This window comes from Erinaceus europaeus, chromosome 15, assembly GCF_950295315.1.
Source record: "Erinaceus europaeus chromosome 15, mEriEur2.1, whole genome shotgun sequence".
NCBI lineage: Eukaryota > Metazoa > Chordata > Mammalia > Eulipotyphla > Erinaceidae > Erinaceus > Erinaceus europaeus.
Window position 1 is genome coordinate 6,393,439 of NC_080176.1, and position 24,994 is coordinate 6,418,432.

General features: G+C 56.3%; 1 protein-coding gene across 2 annotated transcripts in view; it reads right to left on the minus strand.

Annotated features, from left to right (window-relative positions):
• Positions 1-784: 784 nt before the first annotated feature.
• Positions 785-24,994, minus strand: part of RAB11FIP3 (RAB11 family interacting protein 3) — a 39,459-nt gene continuing 15,249 nt past the window's right edge. Inside the window, exons 2-15 of one of the 2 annotated variants that reach the window (XM_016190370.2) lie at positions 24,590-24,683; positions 20,533-20,621; positions 12,629-12,828; positions 11,883-12,032; positions 10,190-10,324; positions 7,657-7,692; positions 5,944-6,037; positions 5,321-5,424; positions 3,921-4,061; positions 3,091-3,172; positions 2,296-2,433; positions 2,053-2,208; positions 1,790-1,930; positions 785-1,658 (exon numbers count right to left, since the gene is read on the minus strand). In XM_016190370.2, coding sequence (XP_016045856.2) covers positions 1,545-1,658; positions 1,790-1,930; positions 2,053-2,208; positions 2,296-2,433; positions 3,091-3,172; positions 3,921-4,061; positions 5,321-5,424; positions 5,944-6,037; positions 7,657-7,692; positions 10,190-10,324; positions 11,883-12,032; positions 12,629-12,828; positions 20,533-20,621; positions 24,590-24,683 — 1,674 coding nt within the window. In that variant the 3' untranslated portion in view covers positions 785-1,544. The remainder of the gene's footprint in view (positions 1,659-1,789; positions 1,931-2,052; positions 2,209-2,295; positions 2,434-3,090; positions 3,173-3,920; positions 4,062-5,320; positions 5,425-5,943; positions 6,038-7,656; positions 7,693-10,189; positions 10,325-11,882; positions 12,033-12,628; positions 12,829-20,532; positions 20,622-24,589; positions 24,684-24,994) is intronic. The other variant, XM_016190371.2, reaches the window with a different exon arrangement.

Sequence of the window (24,994 nt, forward strand, 5' to 3'; positions counted from 1 at the left end):
GCAGGGAGGAGACTTCTCCTTACCCTGACTGCTCCCCAGAGCTGGAAGGGCTATCAGAGGGGCAGCTGTCCAACCTCAAAGCAGGACCCCCCTCTTCTGAGCCAGCTGCAGCAGTGAGCTTGTGCTGGCCATCCTTCTGTGGCGCCTCCAGGGGAGTGGGGGCTCTAGCAGCAACCCCTCCCTCAGCAGGGAGCGTTCATGGGCCTGAGCAAAGGAGGAAGGTCACAGTCCCCCATGTAGGCATCAGGACCTAGGACCACCCTCCCATATCCTCCTAGAGGGGGCCATCTGGACCTAGGGCTTGACACTTTGACACATGGTTCAGGCTCCTGACCTGTGACCCCCGACGGCAAACCAGGCTATGGCCACTGCTCTGCCGCTGCAGGGCTGGACCCTGGGCAGTGAACTCACACCTGCTGCATCCAGCTCTGTGCGGCGCCAGGACCCAGTCCCTCCCCCGGGCCTGCCACACAGCCAGCTACGTGGCAGGGGTGCTGGCAGGGTTGGTCAGTCTGGACGGCTTTTGGCTAACAGCCCCTCCCCTCAGCACCTTACTCATGGGCCTCAGCCCTGGCCCCATGCCCATCCATGTGCCTGCCCCCTCTTCCAGGCTGCCTCTTCAGCCATGCCCAGTAGAGCTGTGCCCCTTTGCCACTCAGGCCTGTGCCTGTGTGGCCGGCAGGTCCTGGTCCTTCTTCCCTGGCCTGGGGAGGGTTGTGTGGCCATGTCTGCTGGCCTGGCCCCCACTGTTGGCGCAGAGAGGCAGTGTGATCAGAGCCGGCACTGCAGGTACATATATATTTCACGTGTGTACACAGATAGTGCTCTCTTGAAGTATTAAAAAATTGATCAACCTTCAATCTATAAAAAATACCTACTCTACATGATAGAAAACTCTCTTCTCCAAGTGTACACTGATTTACACCCCAGCCTCCCACAACCTACAGTTAGTTATGAGGCGAATCTCATCTTAGTGCAGTGGGGCTATAAGGGCAGGGCCCCGGGGGCTCAAGGGCTCTGCACCAGGACCCATCTAGGGTCTCACCCTCGTGGGGATCCCAGGGCCTCCTGGTCAGGGCTCTTGCCTGTGACCTGCTCCCGGAGGACGCTGACCCCCGGCTGGTAGCAGGTCATGATGCCCACTGTGCGTGTGGTGTACACCACGCCCAGCTCTGCTGGAGGGTTCCACAGCAAGGCTGCATGGGGATGCCCTTCTAGCAGTTGGTGGCTGTGTGACGTGCAGCCCCGCGCTGCAGGGCAGGGCCTCTGAGCACGGCCACCCACACCCTGCCCCAGTCCAGGGCTATATGCAGATGGGATAGCTGAGGTTGGGGTGACGGGGCAGGCACCAGTCCTCCTGTCCTTCCCCCTGGCAGACAGTGCAAGGGGCCCACGCCAGCCTGAGAAAGCGCCCTCACTCCGCAGAGCAGGAGCAGGAGCAGTCGCAAGCCCGGCTGGTGATGGCCCCTGGGGACAGCCCCACACTCAGGCTCTCCGGTCTGCTGGGACCTGCTGGGCTGGCAGAAGTGGCTCCACTGTGGCCTCTACTTCACCTCCAGGATGGACGGGTTGGTCTCCATGATGGCCACAATGATTCTGTCAATGTAGTCCTGCAGGCGGAAGTTGATCTCCTCTTGCTTCTGGATGGCCTCCATAAGCTGTGGGCACAGGGGTCAGTGTGTGTGAGGGGGGGCCTCCATCAACTGAGGGCACAATCGTCAGTGCAGCACCTCTGTGAGCTGTGGCCATTGTCAGTGTACACCCCGGGGGCGGGGGGTGGTGGGCTCACCTCGTCCCGGGACACGGAGCTGATCTCTGCGGCAAGTGACTCTGAGAAGGCCGTGCTGAAGAGGTTCTTGGCGCCCTGGATGCTCAGGTTGATGATCTGCCCATTGAGCTCATCGTTCTGCTCCTTCAGACTACGGTTGTCCTGGGGACACATGGCACCACAGTTGTGCCAGAGATGCCAGGGGGCCCTCTAGGGTGTCCCCACCCTCCAGCTTGTGGGTGCAGCCTTTGAGCACCCTCCATTCTGTGGGTGCCATCACGCACCTGCTTGAGCCTGCGGACCTCCTGCTCCAGCTCGCTCTCCCGTGTGCGGCTGTGGTACTCCTGCAGCCCCGCACTGCTGCTGCGGCCGCGTCGCTGCTCCGCCTCCAGCTTGAATAGCTGCAGGTGCTCCAGCTGCCGCCGCAGGTCCTCAATGAGCTGCAGGGAGGAAGAGCAGTACCGCCCCTGGGGGCTCTCATCCCCTCCGGGAAGAGGCCCCATCCCTACCCTGTCAGCGCTACTCACCTCCTGAGTGGCCTCCTTGTCCCTCTGGAACTGGTGCCTCTCCTGACTGAGCCTGTCCCCCAGCCTCCGCTTATTCTCCTGCTCCTCGCCGAGCCGCAGGGACAGCTCCTCGATCTCATCCAGCAGCTTCTGCTTCTCCTGTGGGAGAGGACACACCTCTGCTGCTGCCCCCCGGCCACCCAACAACCCTCCTCAGGGCCCAGTGACCAGGGCTCCAGGACTTTTCCACTGCCAGCACTCCTGGGGGCACTTGGCGGGAAGGGAGCGGAGCGTGGAGAGATGCTCAGCTTGAGGCCGGCCAGCAGGTCACCATCCCCGATCCAGACTAGGTTAATCCGGGCCTGAAGCTCAGGGTCCCTGAAGTCAGGCAGGGCCCAATGCCTTTCCTGAAGGGACAGCTGTCAGTCTTCTGTTTTTTGTTTTTTAATTTTAAATTTTTCCCCCTTTTTTTGCCCTTGTTTATGGTCATTATTGTTATTATTTTTATTATTCTGTCATTGTTGGATAGGACAGAGAGAAATGGAGAGAGGAGAAGACAGAGAAGGGGAGAGAAAGATAGACACCTGCAGACCTGCTTCACCACCTGTGAAGCAACTCCCCTACAGGTGGGGAGCCGGGGGCTCGAACCGGGATCCTTACACCAGTCCTTGAGCTTTGCGCCATGTGCGCTTAACCCGCTGCACCGCCGTCCGGCTCCCCAGCTGTCAGTCTTCTATCACTGTATCCTACAGGCTAGGTCCGTGGGGCAGTGCGGCCACCTCCCTCCCATGGACGCACCCTGCACCCCCAGCCTACCTCCTCTAGTCGCTGGATGCTGGCCTTTAGGCAGGGTGTGCAGGACCTCAGCTCACTGTTCTCCTCATCCAGCTGCTGCAGCCTGACACAGAAAAGAGGCTGGGCCCTGCTCCTCAGGTGACAGGCCCAGCATCTCAGAATCTCTGGGGTAACTGTCTGGCAGGGCACACACTCCCAGAGGCGGTCCCCACACCAGGGTGATTGTGCACATGGGGTGGGCAAGAGTGAGCACAGGTTCACAGGAAGGGTACTGGGAGCATGCCCCCACCCCCTGCCTCGTCACAGCCCTGGCCACACGCCAGTCACCAGCCAGACTCCACCCAGTGATCCAAGTTCCCACATGTGCGGTTTGAAGCCATGGCTGGTTTCTCTCCACCCTCAGGAGCCCTTTCCTATCCTCGATGTCTGTCTCATAAGTACGTCCGTCAAGTATCTGGTGAAGGGTTTGGGAGAGTGCTGCCCCAGTGGAAAGCCAATTGACCAGGCCTGAGGACACAGATTTAAGCTTGAAGACCCATGTCTCAGCGTATCTCCTGTGTCTGCCCAGACAAGTGGATTATACAGATGTGGAGCCCCAGCATGTCAAAGTCAAAAGATGAGGAGGGTGGGAGCACAGCCACAGCCCAGCCAAGGAGAGGCGCAGGGGTGAGCACACGGTCCCTCGCTGAGTGACTTCCCCAGCAGAGGAAGCCTGGCCAGCACAAAGCTCCTGGCCACCCCCAGCCCGTGCCTCCTTGTGGCAGTGGAAAGTTCTCTCTGTCGGGTGCCTGCACACACGGCGACTGGGCCCCGCTCCCCAGGCCTTCCCGCACACCGTGTCTGCCCACTACCTGGCCTGCAGGGTCTCGATCTCGATGCTCTTCTCTCTCTCCATCCTGCACAGGACCTCCTTCTGCCTCCGCGTCTCCTCCAGGAGCATGTCACAGGCCCGCAGTTCCTGCTCTTTCAGCTGCTCTTCCAGGGCGTTGGCTCTGCAGGGGCACACCAGCTGAGCCCTCTCCCCATCCAGCGCCCGGACCACACAGCAGCAGACTTCCCACCCTGCACGGGCAGTACTGAAGCAGGGACACACCTCCCAAAGAGCCTCCACCCCAGCTGGAAGCTCCTGCAGCTCCAGCCTGTCCCCACTGACTCAGAGCAGGGCCTCAGAGTCTCCCAGCCAGCACCCGGCCATCACCTGCCAGCTGGGAGTGCAAAAGCAACAAGATAGGGAGTCGGGCAGTAGGGCAGTGGGTTAAGCGCACGTGGCGCACAGCGTAAGGATTGGTGTAAGGATCCTGGTTCGAGCCCCCGGCTCCCCACCTGCAGGGGAGTCGCTTCACAGGTGGTGAAGCAGGTCTGCAGGTGTCTTTCTCTCCCCCTCCCCTCTCTATTTCTCTGTCCTATCCAACAACAACAACATCAATAATAATAATGACTACAACAATAAAACAACAAGGGCAATGAAAGGGAATAAATAAATAAATAAATAAATATTAAAAAAAAAAAGCAACAAGATACAGCATGGGGGCTTAAGTGTTGCTGCCCCTCTGGGTGCAGAGGGGCAGAGGGTGGACAGGCCTTGACACTGAGTGGGCACAGAGGGTGGATAGTCCCTGAGCACGGCTGCCCCAGGCAGGGCACTGAGCAGACACAGAAGCTGGACTTTGCCTTCTATACGTGGTTGACTGATAATGCACATGAGGTCTGACACAGCCTCTGCGTGCCCGTCTTCCTAGCGTTCCTGGCTCAGGGGCAGCAGGGATTACCGACTCTTTGCCTCCATGCCCCACAGCAGGCCCCCTCCCAACTCACAGCAGGACACAAAGCCCTGGTGGGGACCTGGGCAGGAGACCACCAAGCAGTGCCTCCACTGCTGCTCCAATCTGGGGGGATCATGAGCACTCTAGTCTTGGCACCCAGCCACCACGTCCACAGCGCTTAGCCGCAGCCTGAGTGGGGTTAGGAACAGAGGCCAAGGGCAAGGCTGACCAGGTAAGAAGGCTACCATGTCTCTGGGGTCCCAAGCCCCACTCCGTGGCCTGTTCAGCCTCCTCCTCCTCCCACAGCAGACGTGCAGCACCTCAGGCTGAGCTACTTGTCCTGGTTGGTCTCCAAGCAGACAAGAAGCCAGGTTGCGTGAGTTCTCAGGACGGCAACAGTGACTCCCTCTCCCCTCCCTCGCGCAGACCGTGCAGAGCTGTTCTGGGACTAGGGCACCCCATATTCCCACAGGCCCCCACCTGCCCACCTGTGCACCAGCTGGAGGTTCTCCTGCCGTAGCCGGCTGTGCTGCTCCCCGGTGGCTGCTGTGTCCTTCTCTAGCTCTGACACCCGCTTCTCCAGGAAGACGACCTGGAGAGTGACAAATGCGTAAGTGCCCAGCAAGCGGTCCAGGATCCAGTGCAAATATCTTTCGGCACAAAGCTGGGCCGGGCCCGGTATGTGGAGATGGCTCCTGGGGACACAGTGGAGGAGCAGCGTCAGCACCTCCACCCACCGTGCACAGTGGCCACCCATGGTGAGCCTGCAGGCAGAGCCAAGAGGGGCAATGCACCTGGGCTGAGGGCTTCAGCACTCCCGTGCGAAGACGTCCCTCAGAGCAGGAGCTCTACTGGAAGATGGTGCCTGCACCCAGCAGGCTCTCAAGTCCCCAGGTCTTTAGGGCCCTTGGTGAAGTCTGGTCTCAGCAGTGCTGGCACCAAGCCGCCCCTCAATTGACTCTTCTCCTGCCAAGACCTTCACAACCACAGGCACTCGGTGGTTCACCTGCCCAGGAGCTTCAGGGCTGGTGGGGATCTGACTGACCCAGAGCTGGTGAGGATGAGACCACAGCCTCCCAGAACCCCACGGTGGCCCAGGGTCCAAGGCTACCTTGTCCGAGATGTCCTCTTCCAGGCCCTCCACAACGTCCTCTGGCGGGTCCTGCAGGGCCTCCATAGTTAGAGCCCCGGACTGGAGCAGGTGCCTGTGGACAAGAAATAAGAGCCCTGTCCACAGCAGGTCCCGCAGCAGAGTCAGGAGGGAGAAAAGGGAGGAGGGCACGCCCAGCTCCTCAGAACTGAGCATCCGGCCAGCCGCGTCCTTGCAGTGCAGGCCTGGGTCCGGGCTGCGGGCTGCGGGCTGCGGTGCTGTGGCCTCCTGCTGCTCTTTGGAGCCTGCTCCCGGCCAGCGAGCAAGCGGTGACGGTACTTTGCACTCGGGAGCAATAAAGCACCTGGCCGCCCTCGGCACCCCGCTCCTCTAGCGCCGGGAAGCGCACCTGCACGCAGCGTCCCTCCAGCAGTATCGCCTGACCTTCGGCAGAGACAAGAGACAAGCTCTCTGGGACAGAGAGGAGGCCCACCCTGCAGAGCACACACTTCACTGCGAGAGAGGACCCTGCGAACACACTGGGTCTACTCGGCCCTTCCTCCTGCTTCTTCCTGAGGGTCGCCTCAGACATGGCGCTGTTTGGGGGGGGTGGTGATCTGTGGCTGTGGCTGTGTGTGGTCTGCACAGGTCTGTCAATCTGCACCAGAGCTGCTAAGACAGCTCTCTTCCTGGGGAGTGGGGGGGACATACTGTCTCCAATCTAGGGTCCTGTGGCAGGACAACCAGGAGTCTCTCAGTACCAAATGTCCCCTAGAAGAGGGAGGAAGGTGTGTGGACCACAAGGGGGATGAAAACTGAGACCAGGCCCCACAAATCAGCGGGGAGGTGCTCAGGCCTATGGGGGGTCTGCAGGAGGTTGTGCCAGGACCTGGGTCCAGGGGTGGGGGGAAAACTGGGGGGGGGAGCTTGTGTACATGGGCCTGGGGAGGCCACAGGGAGCCAGTGGGGGTGGACATATGCCAGGGGGGGTCAGTGTGTACAGGACCTAGGTGCCTGCAGAATCTGTGTGTGTGTGTGTGGGGGGCACATGCCTGGTGGTCAGTGTATGTGGGGCCCAGGTGCCCGGGGAGGGGGGCAGTGAGTGTCGGTGTGGGGACACATACCTTGGCACTTTGGGGGGACAGAGTGTGTGCAGAAGGCATGAGGTGGGCGAGACTTTGGGGGGTAGTGTCTGTGTGAAGGATAAGTGCCTGGGGGACATGGGGGGGCCAGTGTGTATGGGTCCCGGATGCCTGGGAGGGGGCAGTGGGGCAACATGTGGATGGGGGCTGGGAGAGGCACTGAGGGCAGGGCCGGGAGCGGAAGTAATGAAAGCATGATGGTGGTTGCTGCCTCCAGTGCAGCCAGGGCCTGTCCCAGAGGACACCGTGATCCTAGCATGCTTCCTGCGGGCACCTCTCAGCCCTGTAAGCCCCCCGTAAGCCAACTGAGTTGTGGCTGTGTGCGCAGTCTGTCCCTGTGCAGACCCAGCACAGACAGACACGTGGTCAGGAAGCCAGCTCTGCTCTGAGCTGGCAGGGCCTTGCCTTTCCTGCTGATGACCATGCCTGTGGTTCTTGAGTCCAGATCTCCAGGTGAAGACCCCTCCTGGCCACCAACCAAGGGTTAACCCCATGGATTCAGAAATGCTCATTACAATTACCCCCCTCCCTACAAGTGATTTCTACCCCAGCAGGGCCTCACACAGCATCAGGTCAGAGAGGGGCTACCTACCTCGCCACCTTCTTGCTGGAGAGCCGTTTGGTGGGACTGTGTGAAACAAACAGGAAAATCGTGTCAGAGAAGGGGCAGCGGGAGGAGACAGGAAACCGGGCTGGAGAGACAGGGAGGGGGTGCGTCCACCGCATGCAGCTCGAGGCCCACTCCGCAGAGAAAGCCCACTCAGCAAAATGCTCCGACAGGAGGGAGGAGCAGCAGGCCCCAGGCCTCGCTCACTCCATCCCGCAGAGAAAGCCCAGACACGGCTCCACACAGGCCTGGGTTCAGTGGCCAGACCAAGCTGGGCCCCAGGTCCAAGGACCCCCTCCCACATCCTCCTGATGCTGCCAGGCTGATGGCTGAGCCGGCAGCCCCACACGGCCCTCCCAAAGGCTGTGGCCAAGAAGTTCTGCTGTGGGTTTTGGTCAGGCTCTGGCTCCAGACACTTCGGGGCCCCAGCTGGACTGGGATCTGGACTCTTCTCCCTTCATCTTTAGCAAATCTGTCCAGTCTCTTATGGGTTCTGGCGGGCAGACCTGTCTTCTCACTCATTTTTGAGGTGTGAAGTTCCATCCCCCAGTTTAGCTGCTAAACTAACAGCCTCAGCCTTTGGGGAGACACAGCCACTGTGAGTGGGAATAGCAGCCGACAGGCTGCCTCTACAACTCCTTTCCTGCCTCACACTTCAGCCCCTCTCTGTATGTGGGCTTTTAAAACAGATCACTTATTTTTGTAAGAGGGAGAGCAGAGCACTGCTCAGCTCTGGCACACAGTAGCGGCCAGCGGTAGAACCTGGGACTTTTGGCACTCAAATTCAGTGTGCTACATCCTCTTGCGTGGAAGACTGGCTCAGGACAGATGCTGTCATAGCAAGGAGGTTCCGTGTGCATCCAGGGCCCCACCTACTACCCACAGCACCCAGCACCGACCAGGCTGGATGGCAGCTGTGACTGTGCCAAGACCTGCTCCATGACACTGTCCCAGCTGCCAGAGAGCAGCTTCTCAGCAATGTCTGAAAAATGAATTTCCAACAAGTGGGGGGGAATGAATGAGCACGCCTCATCTCCATGCTGCCTCTGGGGGCCAGCACAGAGTCTCTCTGCTCCCTCCCCTCACAGACAGCAAAGCTCCGGCCTCCAGGCCCCACCCCCGTGCTATTGCTGTGCGGCCCCCTCCCCAACTGGACCCTGTTGGCACCTGTGCTCATGAGCTGCTCTCATCCAAGCACCCCCAGAAGCTCTCAGGCAGGCCCACTTTCTCAGGGCCACTAAGGGGCTGCACTCTGAATGACCCTCTGACTAGCGAGTGAGTCAAGTGCCTGCATGATGCGCTGTTCCTAGGCTGGATGGGCACTGGGCTGCTGCCAGTGTTCCCAGCAGCCCATGGTGATCTCGGTGCCCCCAGGCAGGCAGGACCCACTTCCTTCCACCATCTGCAGAGCGCAACTACCTATACTGCTTTTCAGCAGCCTGCAGTGCCCCTGTAGAGGGTGTGGGGTGTGCGTGTGCATGGCTGTGGTCTCACAGGACTGAGGGTGAACCCACCCACTGCAGCTGTGTCTGAGAGAAACGAGGGGTTCATGGCTATGCTGGAAGCTTTAGGCCATGGTCCACAGAGCCTGGTAGATGTGACTTGGCTATGGTGGTCCAGTGTGCCACAGTCACACAGAGAAGGCACATCTCCACAGGGACAGACCAACCCTCCCCAGCCAGGAGGACGCAATGGCCAGAGGCATACATTCTCCAGTCTCCCTAAAAATGTCTCTCGCTGCTGCTGGGCTTCCATAGGCACCAATGGGGTGCCTCCACCAACAGGGCTGCCCACTCCCCCGGTGGCATTCTCTGGTTCCCTGTGCCCTACACACTGTGCTAAGACAGTGGTGCAGGTAATTGGGGCACTAGACTGGGAAGGGGAGGTGGTACAGTGGCCACACAGGTCCCCATGACCCCACTGGGGGATGTCCTGGTCTCATCTTGGGCCTGGAGCTTGTGGAGGGAGGAGAGTGGTTTCAAGAGGTTCACCAGATGTGTTGAAAGCACTTAGTAGCTCTGCTTTCTGCCACCTTTCACAAAACCCACATCTGCCCTTTCTGCCCAGCAAGAGCACTTTGTGTCACTCTGCCCTCTGGTGGGCAGGCATGGCACTAGGTGAGTGCAGAGTGTCCACTGAACCCCTGGCCCCAGAACAGCCCCACTGAGTGAGCAGTGTGCTGTGTGGGTATCCCAGGAGGGCACCCCCACGCTGTCCCTGTGACCTGTGTCCACTGGATACCCTCACACTGTGCCAGGTGATGGTCACAGGCTACATCCTAGACTGACTGGAGCTGGAAGGGCCTGTGGATAAAGCTACTCTTCCTGGAACAGGATCAGGGATCAGAGCCAGAGAGTCTCCTGTCGATCCAGGGGCTCCCCAGGCAGTGTCTTCCTAAGTGGACTTTCTGACTGGAAGGCCAGTGAGGAAGAGGCCTGGCATGCACACGTGGGCAGATGAGGACACGTTCAGCACATGCAGGGGCTGCGCGGGCAAGCGGCAGGCAACACCGCGTTACCTATTCATCTCAAGATCATTCAGGCGAGCAGAAAGATCCTCGAGGCGGTTGATCTGCTTGTGGCACTGGCTACAGTAAAACTCAAAGGCCTCGTCAGTGAGAATGCTGTGTAGCTTGGCGGCAAGCGGGTCGGCGCTAGAGAGACAGGAGCATCAGTTCAGGAAAGCCAGGACCAAGCGGCGATGCCACTGGGTGGGACCACAGTGGAAGGGACTGTGTGGAAGGCTCCAGCTCCTGCCGCCTCCACCTGAGACCCATATCCCATAGCCTCAGGCCCAGCAGCAGCAGAGAGAGGGCTGGGTTTCCCTGGCACTCAGGATGGAGGTGAGAGGAACCCTTCTACCACAGGGGTTATGTGGGCAGATGCCTGGCCACCATGTCTAAAGTGTTCCATGGGCACAGGCCTGCAGGGGTGGGAGTCACCAAGACAAAACTACACCAGGACAGGAGTTTTGGGTGACTGTCCAGTCTAAGGAACTGGGGCCAAGAGACAGCTCACTCAGTAGAGAGCATGTTCCACCATTCTCAAGGACCTGCCCCACCCCCTTTACACAGTGGGGAAGCTGTACAAGCAGTGCAGCAGTCCTGGGGCTTTCTCTGTCTTATCTCCCCCACCCACACACACACACACACACACACACACACACATACAAAGACAGAAAGAGTCTACCCGGAGTGGTGGAAACAGCAGGCAGGAAGTCACAGCAAAGCCCTGGTGGCAAATAAATAACCGAGGACTCTGTAACCCAGCCGTGTGATCCCCCAAGGCTTATGGGACATGGGGTGGCAGTGTCACCAGCATGAAAGCCAGAGGCAACAACCAGGGTGCAGGACCCGCCAGCTCTTGGAAGACAGCCTGGAAGTTCAGTTTCAAGGAAGGTTAAAGTGAGTGAAACACTGTGGTGCAATGGATAAAGCATGAGATCCTGAGTTCGATCCCTGGCAACGCATGTGCCAGAGTGATGCTTTGGACTCTGTTTCTCTCTCCTCCCTCATAAGTAAGAAATGTTTAAACTTTTTTTTTTTTTAATAGAGTAAATCAGCTGTCAATTGTAGTACAGACCTCACACTTGAGACAAAAGACGAGGACAATAACTGAACAGACATGTTTACAAGAAGACAAAACCTAGTCTCCTACCCCGACAACGGTGGCACCCACCATTCTCTGGGGCCTTGCACAGTAGAGATCAGGGGGCCCTACTCAGGGTGGCATGCAGGCATGAAAAAGGCAAGGGGCACAACGCAGAGGGCAGTCTGGGCCAAGGCACGGTGTGCTCCCGCCCTGCCGTGGGTGCAGCGAAGATTCCGCAGAGCTTCCAGTGAGGGTCTCCCTTGCGCTGCCACCATTCAGTTGGCACAGTCAGAACTCGCCAGAGTTTGAGGAAGCTGTGTGCTATAGAGCCCCCGGGAGTGGGGGAGCACTGAGCCCCAAGGGGCAGGCTGGGGGCCCTGTGACGCAGTGTGCTGGGGAGTGTCTGCCCATGAGGCCCTCAGGCTTCTCCTTCACCACAGCAGCTAAGGGCCAGCTGTCAGTGCCTCCAGCCAGCGGGCCTCCTGGAGTGGGAGCAGAACAGCGCTCTTGTGTGTGTCTCCCACTCCCTCCGCTGCTGTCACAGCAGACAGCCTGCTCGTGCTTCCTGGTGTGTGAGGCATAAGGTCGCCACCACCACTAACCACAGGACAAGCAGGTTACCTGGGGGTGAGGAAGGCGGGGTCTCCACAGCCCTGCTCCCCAATGCAGAGGGTGTCTGGGGAGAGCTCTGCGTCACCGGCCTCACCATAGTCCTCAAAATGCTCCTCGCCACCGATCACTGTGACCACAGCCTGGCTGTGCAGGTGGGACCTAGGAGGTGGAAGAGACACCCACGGTTGGCTGGCATGGCTGGCGCCTGCGCAGGAGCAAGCATCCAGATGGTCTCCAGCAGTACATGGGGGGAGTACTAACTGATTCTAACTCTGTACTAGCCCAGCAAATCCGCAGTCTAGCACTAGAGACAGTTTGCAGGCTGGTCAGAGCCACAGTCCACTACTCCCTATTCAGACATTTTGGCGTGGCTGCAGGTAGAGCCCCTGGGGGGGGTGGGGGGGTGGGGTATGGTGTGTGTGTACACACACACTGTGCTGAGCCACTGCCACAGGCATTCTCTTGATTCACTCTCTGAAATCCTATGTCACTGGCACTACCAGCTCAGAAATCTGAACCAGTCACATGGGGTCAGGTTGGGCTTCACCAGCTGGTGGCCTCGGGCCCATCCCAGCACAAGCTCTAGGGACCACGAGTCTTCAGCAGACCCACCAGCCATGCCGATGGCCTCACAGCACCTCACACAGGGCGGCCAGGCCCCACAGCTCCCCTGTGCTCACAGGGGTCAGCCAACACCTCTAGACCATGAGGACAGGCTCCCACGCCCCCACATGGCCAGCCGGAGGCACACAGACCTGCCCGGGAGCAGCAGCAGCGCACCGTGGCCCAGTTCCTCCATGGGGTCCAGGCACTCGGAGGGCAGGGCAGAGCCGCCCGCACTGTCGGCGTCACCCTCGGGGTGCACCAGGGTGCTGGTGTCCTCATCGGTGAAGGTCTCGCATTCGCTGTAGGTGCTCTCGGAGCCCATGTATGCACTGTCTGTCACCTCGGTGGCCTGGGAGAGAGTGCTGGCAGTCAGTCCTGCAGTCTGCAGACACCAGGACTCAAGGGAGGACCCCCGCCCTGTTGTCCAGCAGAAACATTAGCTGACAAGACATGTGCGTGTGCCCAGGAATGGAAACGACTTAGTGATTTCGAAACACGCTCATTGAAGGAGCCAGGAGGTGGCATACCTGGGAGAGTGCACATGGTACCAGGTGCAGGACCCAGGTTCGAGCCCTCAGACCCAAACTACTTCAGAGAAGCTTCACAAGCAGTGAAGCAGGGCTACAAGTGTCTCTTTCCCCTTCTCTTTCTTCCTATCCCCTTTCAAATGTTCTCTGTCTTACTAAGTAAAAAGAAAAGAAAAAAAAAAAAGTGCTGCCTGTGGGGCCCCATTCTGTGACTTCCAGTGTGGGGTGTTAAAAGTCCAAGAGGGCAAGAATGTGCTGCTTGAGCACCACAGGCCCCAGGTTCGATCCCTAGCATCACCATAAGTCAGTGCTCAGCAGTGCTCTGGTATGAGTAGATAAAAAAGTCGACCCAGTCACCACCCACATCTACTGTGTGGGTAAAGGCTCTGAAATTCACCTGCAGGCTTGAAGCTCACTCTGCTAACTCACCAGTCCTCAACCTTCAGCCCGCCACAGCTCACATGTGCAGCCCTGGAGCCACCCGCAGGCAGACAGGGCGCAGGGCCCACAGACACTGGACTAAAACTGAAGAGCCATTAAGTCGGCTCTTTCCACTTACAGTCTCAGCACTAATAAAAATTTGACTGTGCTGGCTAGGAGAAGCGGCCAAAAACTTCATGCCCGAGAGACTCTGAGGCTACAATGTGCTAACAAGTAAGATTTCAAAGCCGCTGCAGCCCACAGGAAAGGTTCCCTTTGGACCCTGACTCAGGGGGCCTGTGCTCAGATGCCATGGACCCTGGCCTGTGGTCACACCCCAGGCTGGGTCTGGAGACAGCCCACAGCCAGCTAGCTCCTGAGGACACCTGGTGGAGTAGTGTCCAGGACCCACCCACAAGTGCCAAGGAGACCCCTAAATGGCTAACAAGAGCCCACAGTCTGCTGGTCTTGTCCAGCCAGACTCCTGGCAAGCTGCTTCCTGTCTACAGGGCTGGAGGTGGGCCCTTCCCCAAGCTCAGCCCCAGACCCATGCCCAGCAGTGGTTGGCCCACATCCCAACTCTCACGGACAGGTCCCTGAGGGCTCCGATAGTCACTGGGGACCCTGAGATGGTGTCCCTGAGGAACATAATCACGGATGATGAAGCAGAGGCCACATGGAACCCCAGGGCAATGGCAGACCCCCCACATGCCCAGCTCCTACTTCACAGAGGTCCTAGGCTGACTCTGCCTTCCTCTGCTCCCCACTGTGACTGTCCTCACATCCTGCCCAATGCTCCACCTGATGGCTACCCCCAAAGTATAGGAGGCCAGTGGTTCTGGAGACCAGGACAAAATGTAGGGGAGGTAGGTACCCCATCACAGGTGCCACCCCTAAGCACAGGGTTGCTGCTGAGGGTAAGCTGCGGCCCAAGTCCCAGGGCAGCAGTGGGGAGGGGGAGACATCTTCCTAGGAGAGGCAGGAGCCCCCAGATGTGGACCAGGCCCAGCCTCACCCACATGCTACCAAAGACCTTGAATTCCCAGAAGCCATGCCACCACCCTGAGACCCCTACAAGGAGCCTGCGAAGATGACTTCACCTGGAAAGCAGAGCACTCTCCCAGAGCCTAGCTCCTGTGACTGTCATGAAGTCACCTGAGCTCTGAGTGGAGGGCCAATGGCCCCTCCTGGGAAGCTGATGGCCCACCCCAGCACAGCCCCCTCACCCTCAGATGCCAGCCCAGGGGGTCCCACACACAGGTGCTGGGAAAGGCGCCGCTACATCCAGGGAAGCGCTGGGGACTTCCGAGAGATAGGGCTGTGTGTCTCCGGGGCAGCTGTGCCCGGGGTGCTGAGCCCGCTCCCAGGGGTGCCTGCCTGCCGTCAGTGCAGGGCTGCCTGTCCGCCTCAGCCTCAGCTCTGCCCAGGAGCGCTGAGGTCGAAGACACGCTCTGCTAAGCCGGGGAGGAGGGGGGGCGCGGGGGACAACGTGGCCTTGCTGAACTTCTTACTGTGAGCTCTAAACAGACTAGCTTTTGTTTTTCTCTTTGCAACCTCTCTGATAACAACAGGCACAAAAGATATATTTCCATCATTTTATTGAAGAGCCGGTATTCTGACCACTTGCACAAGGAGGAGGAGGAGGGGCAGGTGGGGGGTGCGTCTTGGAGACTGCTCCCTAGCCTGGCCACCCCCAGACATCCTGATAGCCCAGCAACCTCCGCTTTCCGCACTCTCGGCTCCTCCACCCAGCCGTCAGTGACGAGAGCTGACTCTATCTCTTCCCTTCTGGTTCCTCAGAGTGGGGCTGGGGACCTGGCCCAGAGAGCAGAGGCGTGGGGTCTCCTGCACAAGTGCTCCAGCCTCAGCTGTGTGGAGAAGATCGGGCTCAGAGAAACAGCTTCTGCCTTCCGAAGGTGCCAGCACAGTGTCCTGTGTGAGGCTGGCAGTACTCGAGTCCTCTGTTCGTGTTTTTTTTTTTTTTAATTTAAGTTTTTATTTATAAAAAGGAAACATTGACTAAACCATAGGCTAAGAGGGGTTCTGTTCGTGTTTTTAATGGACTCTAGATTCTATGAGTATGTGGAAGGCTTTAAAAGCAGGTATGGTGGGAGCTGGGCAGTGGCGCAGCAGGTTAAGCACACATGGCGCAAAGCACACGGACCGGCATCAGGATCCCAGTTTGAGCCCCAGCTCCCCACCTGCAGGGGAGTCGCTTTACAGGCAGTGAAAGCAGGTCTGCAGTGTCTATCTTACTCTCTCCATCTCTGTCTTCCCTTTCTCTCTTGAGTTCTCTCTGTTCTATCCAAAAACAACGTTAGCAATAACAACAACAATAATAACGACAATAAACAAGGTCAACAAAAGGGAAAAAGCAGAGGAGGCAGGGGGGCATTCATTTGAACGCACACATTACCATGTGTAAGGCCCAGGTTAATGTCGTCCTCCCCCCCCATCCCCACCTGCAGGGAAGAAGTTTCACAAGCAGGAAGGTAGCATTACAGTGCCATTCTCCCCATCTCCCCTTCCCTCTTAATTTCTCTCTGTTCTGCTGAATAAAAGAAAGAAAACAGTAACAGCCACCAGGAGCAGCAGATTTGTTATACAGGCACTAAGCCCTAGCTTTAACTCTGGTTGCAATAAAAACAGAGAAATAGGTAATTTTTTTTCCCCTCCAGGGTTATTGCTGGGCTCAGTGCCTGCACCATGAATCCACCGCTCCTGGAGGCCATCTTTTCCCCCCTTTGTTGCCCTTGTTGTTGTAGCCTCGCTGTGGCCATCATTATTACCATTGTGATGTTGTTTGTTGTTGGACAGGACAGAGAGAAATGGAGAGAGGAGGGAAAGACAGAGGGGGGGAGAGAAAGATAGACACCTGCAGACCTGCTTCACCACCTGTGAAGCGACTCCCCTGCAGGTGGGGAGCCGGGGGCTCGAACCGGGATCCTAATGCCAGTCCCTGCGCTTTGCGCCACGTGCGCCTAACCCACTGCGCCACCGCCCGACCCCCTGTTAATTTTTTAATTAAAAAAAAAAAAAGCAGGTACATGACATCCATATATGAAGTGCTGGACTTGATTCCTGGCACATCTGCCAAAGATGCTCTGGTTCTTTCACAAAAACAAAAAGAAACAAATAAGACAAGACAGGCGGTGCTGGCCCGGGTGGTGGCGCAGTAGACAAAGCACTGGACTCTCAACCATGGAGTCCTGAGTTTGGTCCTTGACAGCACATGTACCACAGTGATGTCTGGTTCTTTCTCCTTCTCTGCCTTCTTTCCATGAATGAATGAATGAATGAATAAATAAATAAATAAATAAATAAATAAAAAGGTATACATGCTTGAGACTCTGAGGTCCTACCAGGTTCAGTCCCCAGCACCACTGTCAGCCAGAGTTGAACAGTGCTCTCGTCTCCCTCTACCTTTCTCTCTTTTTTTTTAACTTTTTGTTTTTTTACTTTCCCTTTTGTTGCCCTTGTTGTCTTTTTTTATTGTTGTAGTTATTATTGTTGTTGTTATTGATGTCGTTGTTGTTGGATAGGACAGAGAGAAATGGAGAGAGGAGGGGAAGACAGAGAGGGAGAGAAAGACAGACACCTGCAGACCTGCTTCACTGCCTGTGAAGTGACTCCCCTGCAGGTGGGGAGCCGGGGGCTCGAACCGGGATCCTTATGCCAGTCCTTGCACTTTGCACCACATGTGCTTACCCCGCTGTGTACCGCCCAACTCCCAACTTTTTAAAAAAATATTTATTTATTCCCTTTGTTGCCCTTGTTGTTTTATTGTTGTTGTTGATGTCGTCCTTGTTGGATAGGAGAGAGAGAAATGGAGAGAGAAAAAGAAGACAGAGAGGGGGAGAGAAAGACAGACACCTGCAGAACTGCTTCACTGCCTGTGAAGTGACTCCCCTGCAGGTGGGGAGCTGGGGGCTCGAACTGGGATTCCTACACCGGTCCTTGCACTTTGCGCCACATGAGCTTGACCTGCTGCGCTACCGCCCGACTCCCTACCTTTCTCTTTATATATCTCTGTCATTAAAAGAAATAAGTAAAATATTAAAAATAAATAAGTGCAGTTCAAGAGGCTAAGGACTCTGTGCAGTTCATGAAGCTAAGGACTTGCGAGCATAAGGTCCTGAGTTCAGACTCTGGCTCCTAACACCTCTGCACACTCTGCCATGAAATACATCATAAAAAAGAAAGAAGAAGAATTAAGGGCCAAGTGGTGGCGCACCTGGTAAGCGCACACATTACAGTGCACAAAGACTTGGGTTCAAGCCCCTAGTCCCCACCTGCAGGGGGAGAGCTTCACAAGTGGTAAAGCAGGGCTGCATTTGTATCTCTGTCTCTCTCCCTCTCTATCTCCCCCCTTCCCTCTCAATTTCTGTCTCTAATAATAATAAGTAAAAATTTAATAACTGGGGGTCGAGCGGTAGCGCAGCAGGTTAAGTGCTGGTAGCCCCCGGCTCCCCACCTGCAGGGGTCACTTCACAAGTGGGGAAGCAGGTCTGCAGGTGTCTGTCTTTCTCTCCCCTGTTGTCCCTTCCTCTCTCCATTTCTCTCTCTGTCCTATCCAACAACAATGACATCATCAACAACAACAATAATAATAACCACAACAACGATAAAAAAAAAAAAAAGCAAAACGGGGAGTCAGGCAGTAGCGCAGCAGGTTAAGCGCATGCGTGGCGCAAAGCGCAAGGACAGACATAAGGATCCTGGTTCGAGCCCCCAGCTCCCCACCTGCAGGGGAATTGCTTCAGCTTCACAAGCGGTGAAGCAGGTCTGCAGGTGTCTGTCCTTCTCTCCCTCTCTCTGTCTTCCCCTCCTCTCTCCATTTCTCTCTGTCCTATCCAGCAACGACAACATTAATAACAACAATAACTACAACAACAATAAAAACAACAACAAGGGCAACAAAAGGGAAAATAAATAAATAAAAGTGAAAAAAAAAACAGGGCTGGGTGGTGGCGCACCTGGTTGAGTGCACATGTTGCAGTGCATAAGGACCCCAGTTCGAACCCCCAGTCCCCACCTGCAGGGGGAAAACTTTACGAGTGGTGAAGCAGTATTGCAGATGTCTCTCTCTACTAAACAAAAAAGAAAAAAAAAAAAAGAAACAGGGAGTCGGGCAGTAGCACAGTGGGTTAAGCGCAGGTGGTGCAAAGTGCAAAGACTGACATAAGGATCCCAGTTCGAGCCCCCGGCTCCCCACCTGTAGGGGAGTCGCTTCACAGGCGGTGAAGCAGGTCTGCAGGTGTCTGTCTTTCTCTCCCCTTCTCTCTCCATTTCTCTCTGTCCTATCCAACGACGATGACATCAGTAACAACTACAACAATAAAACAACAAGGGCAACAAAAGGGAATAAATAAATATATGTATAAAAAAAACGGGGGTCGGGCGGTGGCGCAGTGGGTTAAGCGCATGTGGCGCTAAGCGCAAGGACCGGCGTAAGGATCCAGGTTCGAGCCCCCAGCTCCCCACCTGCAGGGGAGTCGCTTCACAAGCGGTGAAGCAGGTCTGCAGGTGTCTATCTTTCTCTCCCCCTCTGTCTTCCCCTCCTCTCTCCATTTCTCTCTGTTCTATCCAACAACGAACAGCATCAACAATGGCAATAATAATAACCACAATGAGGCTACAACAACAAGGGCAACAAAAGGGGGGAAAAAATGGCCTCCAGGAGCAGTGGATTCATGGTGCAGGCACTGAGCCCAGCAATAACCCTGGAGGGGAAAAAAAAAAAAAGGGCAACAAAGGAGGGAAAAATAGCCTCTAGGAGCAGTGGATTCTGAGATCCAGCAATGACCCTGGAGGCAAAATAATAATAATAATTTTTAAAAAGTAAAAAAATTTAAATTAAGCGAAGGGTAGATAGTGTAATGATTATGCAAATAGACTCTCATGCCTGAGGCTCCAAAGTTCCAGGTTCAATACCCTGTACCACCTTAAGCCAGAGCTGAACAGTGCTCTGGTAAAAATAAAAATAAAAATAAAAATAATAAATTAAAAATTGAAAAGCGATTTAGTTTAAAAAATAACTCACTGTCTTGTCATATTCAAGGTCCATGTTTGAGGCCTGGCACCACAGTGAGAGGTACTATGACACCAGAGAAGCTCTGGTGTCTCTCCCTTTCTGTGTGTATTTGAAGGAAAAAACTGTCTGTAGACATGCTCCAGCTTAGCAAGATGAAGCAAGAAAGCCAGTACTTATGTCTCAAGAGAAGCCTATGGGACGACAGGGAAGTGGCACCCAGCCCAACTGAGGGAAGGCCAGGTAGCTCCCAGCTTCACCACACCCTGAGCCTCATGCCACTCCACCAGTGGGGACACCAACTGACAGCCTCCACAGTGGATGCACCAATCCCAGCCCCAGCTGGCACTTTGGGACAAAGTTGTGAGCTGACTGTCCCAAAAGTGGCAGTCAGGACACGCACAGCCTGAGTGCAGATAAGGCGGGTAGGAAGCAGGGCCCCACCCTGCTCCAGCACCCCTCAGCCCAGGGGCCCCCACCACCTGCAGCAGTTCTGAAAGTCTCAGAGGGCTCTGGTATACTTCCAGAGAGAGAACGTTCCAGCTCAGCCACATGGCTGCCTCAGGGCCCATTCCCTACCCCCCAAGCAGGCACGGAGTCTGTCTTCTCCATGGCCCCTGCACCAGTCTTCTCTAACGAGTGAAACCCTGGCTTCGGGGGGCACAGGGGCCAGGGACAGACTCACCCGCCAGACAGTCTCAGGCGTTGAACACACCCTTTCACACAGCGTGAAATCTGATCAGACAAAACCTCATGGCAGCCTGTTCTGCCCTGCCGGGAGACTGGCAAAGGCAGCAGGGGCATCTGGGAGACCCTGCTACACAGCCACCCCTCTGCTGGCAGCAGGGCCCTGGCATGACAAGCAGAGCAGGACCGAGACACTACCAGTCCAGCGGCCCCAATGCCCTGCCCTCACACCGACACCCACAGGAGCAGCATGGGACAGCAAGTACAGTGGGCCCCAAGCGTGCTGCACCCTGTCTGTCCACACCCCATCCACTCCCAGTGTCCACTCGGTATACCGCCCGCCCCCATCCTGTCCGCTCCTATTCCCCATCACTCCTGACACACTTGCCTCATAGGTAACAAAGTCTTCAAACTCATCAGGGCAGGCAGGGGGCTCCTCCTCTGGGGCAGGCGAGATGCCGCACAGCTGGTGGGAGTCTGCAGAGAGAGAGAGAGGCATCACTGAGCAGGGAGGGTGGGGAACAGAGATCAGGTGTGAAGGCCCTGCCCAGCTCTGAGTACTAGGTGATCCCCCATGGAGCTGCAAGGAGGGGTAACCCTGAACAAGAACACGCTCGCTGCCCATAGCCCTGCAGTTTCTTCTTCGTTTATCTGCTATCTGCAACCAGGCTTGTTTTTGGCCACTGGGTGTCTAGGGGGTCTATGCCATTCCAGCTTCAGCTGGTCTTTCCATCACAGATAGAACTGGAGAGAGAGTGGGAACCATAGCACAGTTCACTCAGTACCTGGGAAGCTTCCCCCAGCAAGGGCTCCCAAGTGGTGCTGGGACCTTGAATCCAGGTCCTCACACATGGTAAAGAGCACAGTCTGCAGGGTGAGGTATCTTCCGGCCCTATAATGGGCTTTCCTTTATGAGAAAAGATCAGCAGGAAGGGTAGGGGAGAAAGCATAATGGTTCTGCAAAGGATTTCCAAGCCTGAGGCTTGGAGGCCCCAGGTTCAATCCCCAGCACTGCCATAAGCCGAAGCTGAGTAGTAATCTGGGGGGATAAAAGGGAAAAAATGTTGGCAGGGAAAGCTGCCCTGTCTGTCTTTTTAAGGTCTATTTATTTTATTATTAATACTGTTTTACCAAAGTACTTCTCAGCTCTAGCTTATGGTGATGCAGGGGACTGACCTGGGACCTCAGAACCTCAGGCATGAGAGTCTCTGCAGAGCCATTATGGCATCTGCAACCCCCACACCCTAAAATTTACTTATTGATGAGAGAAGAAGCAGAGCAGCATCCCTCTGGCACATGCGATACTGGGGGATCGAACTCCGGATATCTTGCTCGAGAATACAGTGCTTTAGCCACTGCAACAGCTCCCAGGCCACAAAGCTGCCCTTTGGTGATGAACAGACCCCCCCCCCCCCCCGATCTGCAGAGCACACTGCCAAGTGTCCTGATATCCACCATCCAGCTCAAGAGCTGTCAGGCTGGCACCTCGGAGCGGCCCGTAAGAGGCCGGGGATCTGGGGGGAGGGCGAGGAGACAGGATCCGCGGAGTGCGGATCATCATAGCCCCGGTCTATGGGGTGGGCTGGGCACCCACAGTGCTTTGCAGCTCCTTCCGCTCCATCCCCTCGGGCTCTCGCTGCAAGAATCAGAGACGCTCCGGTTGTTGCTGTGTGCACTCTTGTGCTGGAGAGCAGCTGAGTCAGGGCGACTCAGGCCATGGCAAGAGGGCTGGACGCCCTGGCAGGCCATACCACCAGTGGCCAAGTCCCGAGCCCACCCATCCCTCCCTGTCTCCACAGGCAGCGTACTGCGTAGGTCTCCACCGCAGAAGCACACCTGCTTCTCTAACCGGCTGCCTTGCGCAGGCAGTTCTGGGTGGGGAGGCAGACAAGAGAGCACGCATAATCTGGGATGGCCTAGGCTGACTGGGGCCTATTCTCCACCCCAGATGTTAGCATCATGCTGGTGCTTCTAAGACCTGACACACCGAGTTCAGGGTGAACACGGAGTCAGCCCCTCGAGGGCAGTGAGCGAGGTGGCTAGGGCTTCCCTGTTGCTGAGGGGAGGGACACACGCCCCAGCCAGTGCTCCCTAGGAGAGCAGAGGCAGCCTTTCCATGGGGTGGGGATCTTCAGTGTGTACACAGCCCACAGAAGAAGAGCATGGCCTATTCGAACAATCCCGTCTCCTTCTCATTCTATTCTAGAAATAAGGCCTGCAGTTCTGAAAACTGGGTCAGGATCTGGTGTCACCTGCCACACTACTCCTGGGTCAGATGGTGGTGAGCAGAGAGGCCGTCTGGGGTCGGCTCAGAACCACAGTGATGGACACACAGGCTGTCCACAGCTTCAAGGGCCCTAAGGGACGTGGAGGGACTGGGGTGCGGCACAGTGCGGGCTCCCTCTCCCCACCCTCATGGGTGCTACGGAGAAACTTAAAAGCCGACTTCAACTCGCCTTCATTCTCATTTCCTTTTCTTTTTTTAAATATTTATTGATTCCCTTTTGATGCCCTTTGTTGTTTTATTGCTGTAGTTATTACTGTTGTTGTTATTGATGTCGTCGTTGTTGGATAGGACAGAGAGAAATGGAGAGAGGAGGGGAAGACAGAGAGGGGGAGAGAGAGACAGACACCTGCAGCCCTGCTTCACCGCCTGGGAAGTGACTCCCCTGCAGCTGGGGAGCCGGGGGCTCGAACCGGGATCCTTACGCCAGTCTTTACATGCTTTGCGCCAACTGCACTTAAGCCGCTGCGCTACCGCCTGACTCCCCTCATTTTATTTTCATGTGCCTCTTCTAATCAAGTGAAGTGACTAAGTGAAATTATGGAAACTACACCCCCCTCAAAAAAAAAAAAAAACAGCGTGCCCACAGGATGTCCAGCCTAGTCCGGCTGGGCCCTCAGATGGGTGAGCTCATCACAAGATCTGTGTGCCTCCCCCCCCCTCACATGCCAGGTTCACACAAGGACCTAGTTACAGTAACTGCGGGCCCACAGTGCTCACCATGTAGGAGACCAGGTGGTCACAAGCAAGTCAGGACCCGCCCTGTGTAGCCCTGCTGGGCAGTGACTATGGGGGGGAGGGTGGACGAGGCAGGTGACAGCTACACAGACCCAGGGCCCAGAAACACTCCTGCACCTGCCACCAGGAGGAGTGTTGGTCCTCTTTACTCCAAGGGGGAAGGTGAGGGGGAGCCTGTGACAGGTCTTCACTGGAGCCCCAACCTGGCTTGAGATGGTGAAACGAGGAGAGGCCAACCCAGGGTTTCAGAATTCAGAAGGTCCAGGGCGCAGGCTCAACCTCCTGGTGGCCATGGTGGAAATCACAGACCAGGGCCAGCGAAACAGTGCTGCTCTGTCATGTGTACCGCCCAGGTTCAAGCCCAGCCCCCACCACACTGAAGGAAGCTTCGATGCTGTGGTCTCTCTTGGAATCTATGCCTATCTTTACTTAAAAAAAACAAAATAAAACTCACAAACCCTACGTATAACTGCACAGACCTACTCCTATACCAGAAGCTGTTTGCTGGTGTCACCCACCTCCACCTAGGGGCAAGCCCAGAGAAGAGGCCCCAGAGAGAACACCCATGGAGCGTCTCCACACCACACAGGCTGAGACACAGGCGCACATCAGGCTCTGACACCACAGAAGCACTGATCTGTAGTGACAGAAACAGGCCAGTGGCTGCAGCAGACACACGGGGCTGGAGGTATGGCTGACTTCCTCATAGACAGGAGCTGCGCTCGGAAGCCACCAGACCTGATACGCAGGCACTCGAAGCACCAGGATAGAGACATGGTGGAGGCATCAATGTGCAGGGAGCACGTCTGCCGTGTGTGACAGTCTATCCCAGCACTACATGGGTGCAGCAGTGACCAACTTGAGAGAGGGATGCTTGGGAGCTCTCTCTCCCACTTCCTGACCCAAATTAACAGAATGAACAGCTGGGCCTAGGAGGCAGCTCAGCTCAGAGGTGTCACACATGCATGAGGCTCTGGGTTAACTTCCGTGCACGGGATGAAAAAATAGAAGCAGGCTGTCCGGCAGACGGGAGGAGGCAGACACAGTCAAGTGGTGCCAGATGAACAGCGTGTGTGCATGCGCTCAAGTCCCTGGACAAGCCTTTGGGGAGGAGGCAGTCAGTGTGGACAGTGGACAGGGCTGTCAGTTCGGGGAGACATCATGTGAGGAGCGGTCGGAAATGGCTCAGCTGGGAGAGGGCAGCAACTGCATGCTTAAAGCTCTGGGTTTGATCCCCGGCACTTCATGTACCCAAGTCATGCCCTGGCTCCACTCTCATGTGAAGTACTACCTTGTATGAAAGAAAGAAAATTTTAAAAAAAGGGGGGGGCGAAGAAACAGAAAGAGAGAGCTGGAAGCTGGGGTTAGGGGGTGAGGAGCAAGGAAGCGGTGAGACCACCCGGGGCTCATGAGGGAGACTGACCTCCATTCCGAATCGCTGTGATCCCATGGTAGAAGTCTTTGAAACTGATGACACCGAGCCCACGAGGGTCCAGGTATCGGGTTAAGTCCTTCACCTGCAATGGCCGAGTGAGAGTGTCATTAGTCTTTACTAAGGAGCTGTGCACTTGACCTTCTCACCATGCAGAGACCACCCACTTGTTAAGAGAAAACAGGGCCCTCAGAGCGGAAGGCTGCCACCAGCCGTGCACGCGAGGGGAGAAGCAGACTCTTGGGACATCACTGCAGCAGTCCCAGAAGACCCCACCCATCTAGCAGGGGTTTCCCGGTGTGCAGGCAGAGCCTGGAGAGCAGGAACCACAAAAAGGACACTTCACACTTGAACTTGACAGGGAACGAAACTTCAGAAAGAGGATAGGTGTATATA